The 15,188-nt window shown below is 34.4% G+C and overlaps 1 protein-coding gene across 1 annotated transcript in view; it reads left to right on the top strand.

Moving 5' to 3' along the window:
• The window catches only part of LOC134146046 (transcription initiation factor TFIID subunit 4-like), a 150,178-nt gene that overhangs the window by 96,367 nt on the left and 38,623 nt on the right, over positions 1 to 15,188 (top strand). Inside the window, exon 14 of the mRNA XM_062586179.1 lies at positions 9,525 to 9,647. Within this exon, the coding sequence (XP_062442163.1) occupies positions 9,525 to 9,647 (123 nt within the window). The remainder of the gene's footprint in view (positions 1 to 9,524; positions 9,648 to 15,188) is intronic.

Genomic DNA, 15,188 nt, shown 5'->3' with positions numbered 1-15,188 from the left:
CAGTAACTTCCATTTAGATTTATACAGGGCTTGGGAGAGCATCTTAACTCATCTTTCTTGTAAACACCCCAAGAGTGAGGATGTTCCTCTGTAGCTTGTACCTGGATTCAGGGTGCTGTGTGTAACTTGTCAAGCTTCGTGTGTGTGATAGTCTTACTGTTGCTTCTGTCTTCCCACCTGCATGAGTATGTTTAGTTTCTTATGAAAGGTGGTTTAAGAAATGTCTGTTGTTGGGTTTTTCCAAGATAAAATTAAAGTCAAGAATAATAATAAAAAGAGAGAGAGAGAGAGAGAGAGAGAGAGAGAGAGAGAGAGAGATCTTAGGGAATTTTTTTCAGAGCTTTTTCTAGTCTTACCACAGCTAAGTTACAGACAAGCTAACAACCCTAATTGCATTTTCTGCCTGTTGTCTGTGCCTCAGAAACCCTTTACTCAAGTGTTTTGAGTCTGGATTAACAAATCTACCATGCATCATTATTGGACTTAAATATTAAAACTTAAGGGTGTCCCCAGCCCTAGAAGAACCTGAAACTGGTGCTACTTGAGTTGTGAAGAATAATATAACCAAAACTAGATAAAATATACTGATGCTTCGACAGCAGATTTTGAAGAAATTGAATGAATAAGGTTTCTGGAAGGAAACACTGAAAACCATGGCTATAGAACTCTTTTGGAGGAATCTGAAGGATATCTTTGTAAAATCATTTAGGTAATTATACATTCTGTTACTAGAAAATAGCAATGTGTAGCTTAAGAGTTGGCTGGCAGAGTTGCAGAAATAAATGGTCTGAAATTAAACTACAGTAGTGTGCTGTATTTGGAAAATCAAAAAGGCAAGAGAATATACACAAATGACAAGAAATTGTTAATAGCAAGTCTTAAAGAGTTAATCAAATGGACTAGTGGAAAAGGAGAACTTTAAAAAGTATTTTGGGAGTAAAGTAGTACTAGAGAGTAAGTATATTAAAAATTCAAAGACATTTAAAAATTACTCTCTTCAAATTGTATACTTCATCATTTTTTTTGTAAGCTATGAGTAAGTACCTGTTAAGGATAAGTTCCAAAAAGTTTCCAAAAAGTTCCAAAAGAACTAAACCTATAAATTAAATATACATAAATGTGTACTTAATTAGGTAATGTACTTTACCCAAGAAAATTATAAGTAATGTTTATCTTCAGGGAAAAACAAAAAAGTAAGGCAGGATGCACCTCGCATTTTCTGTATCAGAAGCCTAACATATATTCTCCCCAAAGTAATGGAGCAAGTGTTAATGGAAAAATCTGACTAAAGTTTTAGAACGTAATGAAATTAGGAATAATAAACAGCATGAGTCTATTACAGGAAAAACACCTGGTCAAAAGTACGTCAGTTAAGGTTCCAGAAAAGTATTCAGATGTTCATCATTTTGGGATACATTCACCTCGGGGGCTGAAGTGTTCCCAGCTTAGTCTTTGCCCAAGGGTGATTTTTTTTTTTTTTTTTCAAACAGAACATAATTTTCAACTGTTGTTAAAGATGTATGGGAAAGAAAAAAAAAAAAAAAAAAAAAAAGGGCACCTTTTCCAGTACAGTAAATGCTTGATCTCTTTTGAATAGATATACAGCCAGTGCAGCTAAGGTTTGGAGGTTTTATTTAGTTATGGAAGAACTTTTGTGGAGGGGTGACATCCATCTTTGCATTGAAGATCTGGCAGAACTATGAATATTTAAAAATCTCACAGAGCACATTCAGTGTAAGCTTTGCTGTTACAAATGTAAAACTTCTCTGATACAGCATTATTACAGTACCATTTTTTAATGTTAGCTACTTTGAGCCTGTTTCTTAGCACCAGGTGTGCTATTTCTGTGGTTCTTTAGACTCAGGTAATTCAAAAGACAGGCGGGAGTGCGGCATGGGCATTCTGTAAACACTATTTGTTTCTCTTGACTCTCTGAAGATACCAATTTACTGATCTTTTCTGATCATTATTCTGGGTTTGCTGAGGCTGCTGCCAGCATTTTTGGTGACTTTCATTTTTTAATGGCACCTTCTGTTGTGGACATCTTAGGATATATATATAAGGGTTCCACGTTTTAGGCTCCCCTCAACAACAACAACAAAAAAGATGTTTTTCCAGGGTGTGTAATCCCTATCTGAGACTGATTGATAGAAACGTGCTGTGAAACCATTGATTAAGATAGGCTTTTTGCAGCATATGGCCCTGTTTTCAGGAATTATGACACCGCTCCCAAACAGAATTAGTAAAGATCTCGATTGGTGCCTACTGGCTATAAATCAGTGCTTAAATGGTTGTTTATATCATTCTGTCTTCATCAAATGTTGCTGCCACTTAGATGTATCCACTGCCAATTCCATGGTCAGTGTTTGTTCCCGGCTGCCTTGGTTCTTTATTGTGTTTTACAGTCTGTCAATGTTTGTCATTTCCACTGTGCTGTTAAGCTCCTCTCTGTCCTCTTTCCCTCCTTAGGCTGTTTATGAACTATGCTGGGAGCTATAAGGAGCCAAAGTCTAGTTTTTTTTGTGGGATGAGATGGCTCTGTGACTGCAGAAGCTTACTTTTAGTCATGCAGCTCTTGCTAATGTCCGTATCAACTCCTCTATTGACAGCATTTTAACCTACCTGACTGCCTCCTCCTCTTTATCTCCACAGAAGCATCTCTGTCTCACTCTGTCATCAGGTTATTTTCCTTCCAGGCCAAAAAGCACACTTGATTTCCATCTGCAAGTAAAGAAACACCTCCTTGACCTCTCTCCTTCTCATGTGATGTCACTCTCTCTTCTCCCTTTCATTTCTGAAGGTTCTGGTGTGTTGCCTCAAATTGTTGGAGTTCCTTCCAGTTGTCATTGCAACTTTCTGATCACGTTCATGGAAATTTCTCTTACTATAATGTAAAAAATGAGCCACCTCTTTCACATGCTTCTCTCTTTTCTGCTGTTTGGAAGCATACTGTGGTCCTCTTTATCAGTGAGGCTCAAAACCTAAATGGATTGGCACACTTGAGCAATTTACGGATTTTATTGCTTATTTTCCACATACCAATTTACATAGCTGCAAGTCTTGTTCAAGCACTCATGGTATATATTGATTGGTGTAGCTTCATCTCTTGTGATAACTGTAGTATTGATTGCCTTTAATATATTCCCCCCTCCCCCAGAAACTGACTAAATTTTTGATTTTGTATCTGTGACATGTTCATTCTTTCTGAATTCTTCTACGAGTTTTGCCTTGACCTCTTCATCAAACATTCATCCTCTCTTTATTGAGTGCTGATCACAAACCTAGGTGCAGCGTACCAAGGCTCGGGTGCTGTCTTAGCACCTGCTCCTACCTTTGCTCTGCCAGTGCCACCTCTATTTCCCATTCACTAATAATTTTTCTCTTTCAGTGTTGCCAGACAAATTTTTTTGGATATATGGTAAAACTTCCCTTACAAAAAGTGACATGCAGTCTTTTCCTTCACATTTTTTATATAGTCATATCTCAATTGCTTTGCATGTAAATCCCTATCTGACGTTTGCAGCTAAACAGGCAAAGAGCAGTGATTCTTTCTTTTTCTTTTCTTTCATTCATTTCTGCCCATGGAAAGGAACTAGATAAGATACATTTTATGTTAAAGGTGCACGCTTATTCTTCATCTTTGACCTTTTTGACTGCTTTGACTTTTAATTGTAAAATCTTCCATTTGAAAAATATTTTTTCATATGACCAATATAGATGTTAAATGGACATAATACCCGCCTTTTTTTTTTTTTTTTTTTTTTTTAAGTTGCATGGGATCATGTACTTGTATGAAATTGTTTTGTTTTCTGAGAAGAACTGAATATTACATTAATAGTATCACAAAAAGTATCAAATGACCTAATTAATTTGGGGTACAAAAATACTTGTAATTCTTGAGAAAATGTACAAGATACACATCAAAAAATATTTTCAGAATAAATATTTTTTATTAAGTGTTTTAATGATTTTGGAAGAGAGAAATAAGGATACCTTGACTGTTATAACTGCAAAAATATTTCTGTGATTGAATAGTTGATATTTTTATGTTATATACTGAAATATAATCCCTTTGCAGATTATGTTTATAGTCTCTAAATTTCTGTTTTTATCATTCCCTAAAAACTCTGTTCAGCAAGCGAAATTCACTGGCGTGTTTGCAGAGTTAACGTTAGCAGACTTATTTCTCCTGGGACATTCACTTTCATGTTCACCAAAGAAGAATCCTCTGTTTACAGTACAGAGGAGAATGCACTTGACCTCAAATCTATGAGTTTTCATACAAAGTATCAAGCATTTGTTTTGTGATTGTCTTTCCAGATCAAATTCCTATCTTGAACAAATCTATAGAATTCCTACCCTAGCCATAACTTCCTTGAATCTTGATCTTATAGAAAAGAGGAAAATAATCTTCACTCTTTTCTATATTTATTAAAATGCTAATTTGATTGATGGATTTGGGAGATATATTCTCTAAGAAATCTTGACAATGAATCCGTTTTCATCTTGAATAGGTTGTTTCTTCCAGTTGTGTGAACTGCTACAACTGCCAGTAGAAATGAAAATCTTAAAAGAAAAGAATTTACTAAGCATATATTTACGCCATCAATGTGTTTATTAATACCTCAGTGACTGTTCTCACAATGGTTTGTAGGACAGAAAAGGCTTAAATCAAATATTTGATTTCTGTTGCAAAGTTATTTACAAAGCGTACCATGAATTATTATTAAATTTTTAAGATCTATTGTTGATGCTTCAGATAGACTTATGACTGGTCTTCCTTATGGCATATCTTTTCTGAAATACCTAAACATATAATATATACATAGAAATATATGTAGCATGTATATATAGAAATAGACATATGTGTATACAAATGCTTATATATACAAATAATGGTTTAAGGAAAACAACTCAAACTTTGTGAACCTCTCAACTTTACTTTTTTAAAGTAGTGGACCCATGTTCTTTGTGTGATTTTAATGTCATACACCTACAAAAAGAAAACAATTGTGTGAAATAATATTTGTACTTAACTCTTACACTGTACTTTTTATCAAATGGATTTCTGGAAGTTAAAGTTGTTGTCATTAAGTAATAAAATGCTTAGTAGTTAATAGCATGCTAAAAGTATATTTGGAGCAATAAAGAGCAAGGAGCAGTATTTCATTTGTAAACTTTTCTATTGTATAATATTGGATTTTTTTTGTATTTTAGATAAATATTGACTTTCAAAACAATTATTATTGAATACTGTAATTTCAAATGAAGTATTTATTACCTCCCATAGAGCAGAGATTTTAAAATACTATTGATAAATATATCCTTATTAATTGTAGTTGAAAACAAGTTAGTGACATTACATCAGAATTCCAGTACAAAAATGAGAGTGTGTGAATGCAGCTATCAAACAGTTGTATCTTGTTGATTGATATTGTGGGTTATATTCATTTTCATTCATCTTCATATAGAATGGGTTATATTCATTTCTGCTAAATCATGTTAATTAATAGAAAACTTATTTCTTTTATCAGGATGTATAGCTATTAACATGTGTTTATTTGTTTACATATACACAAATAATTAACTGATTTAGTTAGGATTTTTATATTTTTTAAATATAAAACTGATCATGTAAAGTACGCATCAAGTTGTGTAGCTTTAATTTCATAGATACTTTTACGAGTAGTTTCATAATCACAAAAACATTAAAGAATTCAGAGGATAATGATTTTAGAACTATGCATAACTGATTGTGAAAGTATTCCTACTTTATGTAGAAAATAAAATTCCAAAGAATACAGAGGAGAAGAGTCCCCTATATTGGTCAGTGTTGCCCATTTGGGATATGGGAGCACAAGAAATAGACCTTTTAAGCAATTTCTGTTGACATCAAAACAGAATAATTATTTTTACAACAATTACCTAACACCCACAAAAATATTCAGCTATTTCTATACTTTGTGCAAGGCATGTGCAATAATGTCATCAGGTTTTGTCACTATTAAAAGTAGCTTCTGTCTTCTCTGCTGCATTCGTTGAGAACGGCTCCTGTTGAATCAGGTGTCAGCAGCCACACTGAATGTGTGAACATCTTCATGAAAGGTGTACTTTCCCCTTCTTTTGAACTCAAGCCAAGATAGTGATTTTTTTAATAAGACCAAAGCTGGAGATAGTATTTTTGATTAAGAGTTAGATGGTGAGCGATAAGGAGACTGACAGCAATAATCTGATGTAGGACCTGAAAAAATAGAAGTATTTAACTTGGAGATGGAGACAAGAAGGCTGGAAAGGAGATGACATAAAGTAGGAAACAACAGTAAACAACAGTGGTTAGGATGTTCAGTGTGGTAACATGCAGAAATTTTGTCAGGTGTCTTACTGGGGAATATCCGTAAGTTGCAAAGATATTTTGTTATAAACAAATTAATAGCGTTAGTGAACGTGCAAGGATGTTCTGGTTAAAAAAAAAAAAACAAAAAAACCCAAAGATTTATGAGATACCGTGTGATACAGTATCAGTCATGATACTGTATCATGACAGTATATGTCAGCATGACAGACTTTATTTTATAACATTTCAGGATACTGTGGTCTTACTGATGTGCATGAAAACATGAAATGTTTTGTCCAATATTCACCAAGATTTGCATGAATAGGATGTTATTTTCTCTTGCAGTGTACTGAAGTGTGTACTGTAAAGCCAACCTTTACAAGCTCTATTATGTGTTCATCTGGAGTTTTTATACCTGGAAACATATTCGTAATTGTACTAAAGTGGTGTCTATTAGCCACGCTGGGGCTAGATGGTAGGAAGGAGCACCGTGCAGGAGGATCCGAGTCTGAAGAGCTTAGCTGCTCAATAGGCTGGCGAGGTGGTGGGAAAGGTCCACGGAGGGGTGGGGGAGCTCTGGCCGACGCTCGCCGCAGTGCCTGGCTCCCTCGCCTCCGTCTGCTGCAACGTTGCCTCTTGTATAGGGAATCGTAGACAGTTGAAAATCTTGTACGTCTCTTGAACAGTCAGTGCTAAGTTAACATGTTTGTCAAAAATTAGTACGTGGTACCAAAAACTAGCTTTAGTGCTCACAGAATGGAAAAGAAAGGACAAAGAACCTGAGGAATAAATGAGTGCAAGCCCTTCTGCTGGTTCTCAAATCTATTCTCTTTTGCTTGGTAAAACAGCACCAATGAATTTAGAAGTGAGGGCAAGATTTGTCCCACTAAGTGGAATTTAGAGATATGACATGTTTTACTTTACAATTTGCATGTGCAAAAATCAAAAAAATCTAAATACTGGTTCCTAGAACAATTCTTCAGATGTGTTATGAGCATACGTGACATTTTGAGACAGTCACTGTACATTGTAGTGGACGTAGTACAACGGGCCAAGCAAGCATTAGGTTGCTCTTGGTTTGAAAATGATAACTTTGGATAAGATATTCATATAATAACCTTTTGTATTATACCAGTTACCTGTCAGACTACATTTTTGACCCTGACTACTCAGGAAACTAAAACTTCTTCGGTGCAAAATTTCTTATTCCATGAAGCCTTCCACTTTACAACTTTGTCTGAGATCACTCTAAGCCAGCTGGCCCTAGCTTAAATATTCATCAGACTTCTGATAATTGTGATAACCCTTATAGGCTGGCAAGCATGGCAAATTAGCAAAAAGATGATTGATCTTTTTTTATATGCAGTTTTATCTTCAACCTTTCCTGGCTATATGTTATACTATAGTAATAATTTCTTCTCTAAGGTATTTGCCGGTATCTGGATTTGCACATCTATTTACAGTTGCCTTGAAGCCTCATAATTACAATACAGCTGAAATGTCCATTTTCTTTCCCTGACTACAAATAGGGATCAATCGAATTTTAAATGACTGCTTACGGGCTAGCTTCCGATCATGACCTTTGTAAATGATTAGAGCTCACCACTGTTGCTATCTACCTTGAAAGGGTAAGCGGGCAGGTCTGTCTAACTGGCATTTAATCTGGAAGAGAGCCAAAGATATTTGAGCTAAAAACCTAATATGAGTTGGCAAAGGGAAGTATGTATAGACCTTTGCACTATTATTGAGATATTTTTCCACATTTATTTTTTGTATTTAGGAAATTCCTTTATAGGTAAATAAGATGTACGTTTGTATATAGTTTGGTACTGAAATTATGATATCTGAGGTTGTAAAATATTTAGCATAAAAATGAGAAAAAAAAAGATTTTCAAACTTAATGTACTGAATTTGCTTTTTCTGAAGAAGGTGAAAATATGCATTCAGTTGCCAAATTAATAAAGCCAAAAATGCAGGTAATAAGGTGCATGAAGTAGAAATGAATGAGAAAAGATACAGTAGCATCTACTTTTTCATTTAAACCTCTGGGTTTTTTTGGCATCAGCCACATAGTTCAGGCCCCACCTGCATATGCAGCTCTCATTTAAATAATGACACTCTTCTGTCTGTATTTGTTAGTTTAATTTTATTTTAATGAAGAATTGTGCTTGTATCAGTACAATATTTTTTATTACCACTGCTAAATTTCTTGAGTAGTGTTTTGAGCATTTCTGTTAAAGTGGGAACAAGTACAGTATAAGCGAGGGGTTAGAAAGCAAACATCTCCTCTGAATTTACTGAAAGATTTTGCAAGCCCAAGGTTTTGAAAGTAATAAGGAATATTACTAAGAAAAATGAATTATTTTTATTCATTTACAATTGTATGCTGCCCATTACCTAATCGGTTATTTTTGTGCAGTACTGATGACTAGAATCTTTATTACAGTACTGTTGTTTGAGAAACATATCTCTCAACATTAACTCTCTGAAAGAACTACATAGCTTATAATGAATAAACCGATCTTACCTCTTCATCATGTGGCCTGAGTATTTTCTCGTATTTTCTGTAGCATGCTATACTGCTACATAATGCAACTGGCAGGTTGTTTCCTTTGCCTCAAACTGATGAAATCTGTTGCTACCTAAATCCTAATCCCATAAAGTAGTTGGAAATTCAGTTTTTAGGGGAGTGTGACAACGTTACCGTCTTATCCTGATGTTCAGATATAGTTGTTTAATTCATTTTTTGTGATTTTCTGAAAGCAAATATCAAGTACAGTTGAATATTCAAAATAAGCTTGAGAATCTGAGATGAAAGAAAATCTTTTAAGTATTGTACTTTTTAGGGATTTTAATTCGTACTTACACTCTTCATGATGATCTTGGACTGAAGGTGTATAGCTTCACAGTACTCACTGACTAAAGCAGATTTAAGGATAAAGATGGAGTTTATAAAAACAGCTGAATTATTTGGAAGTAGAAATCCCATGGGAAACCAAGGGAACTTGTACAACTTTATTATTTTACTGCAAGGATGCATGCTTGAGCTGCTAAAAATAGTGTTTCTATGGATAGCATAATACTATTAGAGACAACACGTGCAACTTTTACCTCAAGCTCACCAATTGGAGAATAATTTTTTGAAACAACAACAGAATAAAATCTAAACACAGATTTTTCTCTCTAATAGATGCAGCAACAAGAACTTGCACAAATGAGGCAGAGGGATGCCAATCTAACTGCACTGGCAGCTATTGGTCCTCGGAAGAAGCGGAAGCTTGATTCGTCTGGACTGCTTACCATAGGAGGAGAGGTATATGTCTATATGCACAGTAAGAGAACTGGTTATTTCAAAACCCGTATAATAACTAGAAATGCTGAGAGCTTATTTTGTTCATTGAACTGTGTAACTTGGAAAAGGTAATACAAATTACTAAATTAGAAGGAATATGAATCCAGCTTATTTTATTTTGCGACAGTTAAAATAACATCTCCTCTTAGTTGTATTTTCAAGTGTTATTTTTCAATAGATATTTAAAGAATTATTTTAAAATAAAAGTTAAACTTGAATTATGTAGTTCTCTTTGTAAGAATGCCCACTGTCTTTAAAACAGATTTCTCCTTTGCGTAATCCAAAGGAACAGAAAAAACACGGACGATATGAAGAAATATTTGGAAAAATATAACTGTAGTTTTGCTGACAGTTTGGAATGAGAACTTGGCTTAATATCAGTGACTGTGTTTGTGACAGATGTGTGTCAAATCTTTTTTTACAGAATGCCTAACTAGTGCCCCATACCACTGCAAAAATGAGTTCTTTATCATGCTAAGTTGTATGCCATTTTAAAACAAATGCTATGCTCCAGAAGTAGAATCAGATTTGTTAGGGCAACTCTCATGTTATCTTAGAAAGAGAAATAACTATAATGCACAATGTGATGCAATATGCTCAAAAGCAGAATATATTAGCCAAAGTGGAAGACTATGGTTTAGTGGGAGAATATAGAGTACAGATTCATTTGGAGTGCTTCTGTTTCTGCTAAATCTGCCTACATGGTAGTAGTCAAAGTAATTCTTCCTGTCACGTATCTATTCTGAGGAAAATACAAACACTTTGTTTTGAATAACTAACAATTTTGGCTCAGAAATTTGACTAATTGGTGAGTATTTCCAAAAAGCCTTTTTGTTTCCCATTTTGGGTAACTTTTACCTGAGTGTTTCCCTCTCTTCATGTGCTAAGGTTAGTGCTAAGGAACTAGAGCTAAGTCCCTGCTGCAGCTGATCTCTGTGAGCAAGTTCCAACTTGGCAAGAACTTTCTTGGCCTTCCCTCTTTTGTCAAAAGCCTTCTAGTTTGTGTCTTTCAAGTTGCCAGTCTCCTAATTAATCTTTTTTGACATATATGTCTGCTTATGTTGCAGCTGGGACACTACATGTTTGCTGGTCCAAAGACATATCACTTAAAAATTGGCCTGTCACCCCATCTTTTAGTTGTTACTTTTCTTTTTCCTTTTCTGAACCAACTCTTGTTTGATATTTTACATGCTCATTTTGACCATTTTTTCCGTAAGAAGTGTTAGATTTCAGTCTAACCTCATGATTCAACTGAAATATGAGCTCACGATTTCTCTTTGGAAATTGGATCTTTTTAATAATACCCTTCTGATCTTAGCAGTTGGTCAGTTTGGTAAGTACTAATAGTTAATTTTGCTGAAGAGAAAAGGTTGATTGAAAAGATGAGTAATTCTATGATCAAGTGTTGTTTGTTGCAATATAGAGAAACAGTTTTTTTTACAGTCTTTATAAAATGTGATGAAGATTGTGCTCATACTTGCAAATATTTTTCAACCAGCACTTTATTTAACTGTGTTTTCTTCAGACTTGCTTCAAACATTACCAGGGTTCGTTTGGGCCTCATTGCTTCTTTTCAGGTCATAGCTAAATAGACTTTTTTCCTGATGGCAGGATTAGCTTGCGTTATCAAGGCCATGCCCATAAGCTGCCTCTTCTGCACCAGTGTAACTGTTTTTCTGGACTACTTTTACTTGGAGGGTTGAAAAATGATTGGTTTGGGGGAAGAGGTTGTTTTTCAGTTGTATAGCTTCTTTGATTTGTTTCTCTATGCTACCATATAATATATTGGTTTCCAAAAAATGTTTTTAAAAATAGGTTTTTTGAGAGAGAGAGAGAGATGTGGTGAACAGGGATAAGATGTCCTCAGATAACACTAAAAGCAAATGTGTAACCATGGTTGAGACTGTGGTTACACAGTAGCCCAGGCTAATTTAACAGTGATCTCCACCCCAGTCTCTAGTAGTGCATTCCTAGCCTCTTCCTTTCATTGGCTCTGGGTTTTACTGAACTGCTTCCTTTGATAAATTGGCAGAAACCTAAACTAATAAGAATAAAAAGTGAATAGTTTCTGCTTAGCTTGCTGAAGTAGTTTGGCTCAGAGCCCAGGGAGCACCGGAAAAGGAACATATTACCAACAAGGCAAAACTTGAGATCACCTGCTCTTCATTTGCTTTCTTTTTAGTACCTTTCTTGTCATCGTATATTTTATATTATCTGGTAGAAACAGCTTCCTCTGTAGCAGCCATCAGCTCATCAGTAATTCAGCCTGCTTATTATTGTAATACAGTATAGATCAAGAGGAAAAGAGAAGGGATAAAGAGAAATGAAAATACCTTTTATATAATTCAGCTTTTCTGTCTCACAGAATTGAAAATACAGCATTTGTAGAATTTTATGCTGTTCTTTATTTAATGATACTAGGCAAAATTATATGAATACATCTTTAAATGTTATTCTAAAGAGTTTTAATTTATATTTTTATTGCTTTTTGGAATTTACTACATTTTTATCAAGTTAGGCATCTAACAATCATGAACAAGATTATGCATTTAGCAGTAGTACTGTCTAATCTAATTGTTATTTACTGTGTGGGCCATGTTAATGCTTATGTTGGTACAGGGCAGTGGATGGCAGAGGAAGGAAAGGGAAGACAAGACCTGCTTAAGCTCTTTAGTTAGTATCCTTAAGAACTTCCCAAGTCTAATTGAAAATAATAATTTTTGAGTTACTTTTATTTATTTTCTGGATTTTTAATGTTATTAGTTAACATTTTTATTTTTTTTCTTCAATTGTAAAGCTTTTAATAATTAGGAATAAAATTTTGCTTTCCTTTATGAAATAGATTTAGTCATGTAATTGTGAGAGTTAAGGCTTTAACAAAAACTTTAATGTCACAAGGCTGTAGGCCTGGCAGCTTTACTTCTATGAAATGAATTTGAGAGATACTAACATAGCATGAATACAATATTTGCCTGTTCCAAACTTCCTCATTTTTTACTGTGAGTTAAAAGTGCAGAGGTTAAATTCAAGTATTTTTCTGTATTTAAGAATAATAACTAAATAATTTGGCTTTTCATCAAGACCTATGGCTAGTATCCCAAAATACATAAATATAAAGTATATGTTTGAAATATCTGAGGGTATAATTTGTTTAAATATCAAGTGAAAGCCCTCTCCTGGTACTTGCTGGCACAGATGGTTTTTGAATACTGAGCTTCCAAAGGCAGCTTCAGGGCTAGTTCAGTGAATCACCGCTTATTGAAGACAGTCATTTTAGGGATAAGAAAAAAGCCTCCTTCTCACATAGTAAAAGAGCAGTCGTCTTAAGAATACCCAGTAAGTTGTCGCTAAAACCCTGTCTTCCATATGTTGGGCCAGTGCTCAAGTGAGAGCTTTTTTTTTTTTTTTTTTCTCCTTCCTTTCAGGACTAGTATAAGTGAACCATTATAAGACTGATATACAGACGTGCAAAGTTCCAAAACAACTACAGTTAAAATAGTGACATTTTGTGTAGAGGAAAAACTAATTATTAAAGGGCCTTTATTGGTTAAAAGTATAGTTCAGACTCTTTCAGTAGCAACAGTTGCTACTAAAATGATAATGGAATGTATTTCTGACACCAGGTGCCAAATTTTTGTTTAAGTTTAGCTTCAAATAGTATCATTTAGAGTGTTTTTGAGCTGTCTTTAGTAAGGCTTTATTGAAAACATAATGAAGATCCTGTTTTGAGACTTTGGAAGTCTGAGTTATACTAGAGACTTCCAAATACAAACTTTTATACAAACAATATTTCTGTCCAATCTTTATACCAAGAGTAATTCTGTTTTTCTAAGTGGAAATGTAAAGATGAATTCATGATTTTTTGGGAGGGACTTAGGTGCTATGACATAGTTGGAAAAAAGTACTGTTTACTACAATCTCTTTCTAAGTCATCCAGGACTGAACATGATAAATTTGTTTGTACATACTACAACTTGTGCTCTCACTTCATGCATGAGTTGTTATCCATAGGCATTTCCGCAACCCCTCCAATTATTCCCCAAATCTGTTGTTAATATTTTATCCAAAAGAAATCTGGATACTTGGTAATTTTCTGTTTGGAATGGGTCATATGTGGTAAAGAAGTACAGCTGAACTGTCACATGGAAAACATGGCCTTGTTTCTTTGCAATTTGCACAGCTTCAGTCTTGGCTTTGTCTTCATAGCTATACAATTGGCTCTTGATAAATTAGTTTTTGTTTGAAGTGGTCAAGACATGTTTAGAAAGCATTTGAATCTAAGGATCCTTTATGCTGGATAACCTTGAGTTACATGAAAGCAGATACAATAGACCGTAAGATCTTTTTAAGTGTTTATGGTCTAAGAACTTAAAGCTTACTTTTCATGCTTTTAAACCCATGGACTGATGGCAGAACAGAAGGAATTGTTATGATTTATTGTATCACTGGCTGTTTAAGCACTCTTTGCTTCACGTATCACTGACATGAGAGAATGCCGCAGTTATCTGAGACCTGTTTTGGTGTAGAATGTCACTGCTGCTGATTTTCATGCTTACCCTTTTAAGTGTCCCAAAACTAGCAGTTAAATGGGCTAGACTTTTCAAAGAGACAGAACTAAGTTAGAGTCTAGTCTTATAATTTTTCTATAGAATAACATGCTTACTGCCTTATGAATCTTTGAAAATCTCAAGTTTACATGGGGCTTCTCAGGTTTGCTTTACTTCCTGTTCTCAAAAGGTCTGAATAAATAAATGTTAAAATCATCCAGAATAAATAAATAAATAAATGTATTAGTATCTATTTGAAAATCAAAGCCTTTTGCAAGAATATATAGTTCCCCTAATAACCGTATCTGCTTTTCTGATTCTTAAATAAATTAGATTTCAGTTTAAAAATAAATTGCCCCAATGCTGAGTTACTGTTTTTCAAATTTAATTTTCAAAATGTGTTTTAGCACATGATGAACATTTTTTAAATTAGAGTTTTTATTATATGAAACGACTTGAAAACATAACATTTCACTGACTGCAATAAAAGGACAAAGGCATTGAATATGATGGATAATGCTATGTTTACAATAGTAATGAATAATTCTAATTTGAAGTAAACATACAGGAATACATTTTGGTGCCCATTGCAAACAGACTGAAAGACAAACAGTAAGTCAGGAGCCAGTAGAACAATTTTGCATGGATCTCGGTTGACAGGAGGAAAAAAGTCAGGCAGCAATGCAAGAAAAATAGAAAGTGGCTCTGTGCCAGCAAAAACATTCTTTTTTACTAGTAGAGCAGGTTTGCATACTGTATATATTCCTTTGATCTATGTAACACAAAATATTCTGACAGAGGTTCAATGATATTAATCATTTTTCCTTACTGGCCAAGACGAATTTGATTTTTACTTTATTTGGAGATGGAAATGGTAGTTGATCCCATCTGACTGCATGATGTTGATCTGACACACAGCAGTCCGTTAGAGCATTTCTTTCCTTGCTTTTCAGAG

The sequence above is a fragment of the Rhea pennata genome, chromosome 13, assembly GCF_028389875.1.
Source record: "Rhea pennata isolate bPtePen1 chromosome 13, bPtePen1.pri, whole genome shotgun sequence".
Classification (NCBI taxonomy): domain Eukaryota; kingdom Metazoa; phylum Chordata; class Aves; order Rheiformes; family Rheidae; genus Rhea; species Rhea pennata.
The sequence above is the reverse complement of the archived record's forward strand: the minus strand, read 5'-3'. Positions and strand labels throughout refer to the sequence as shown.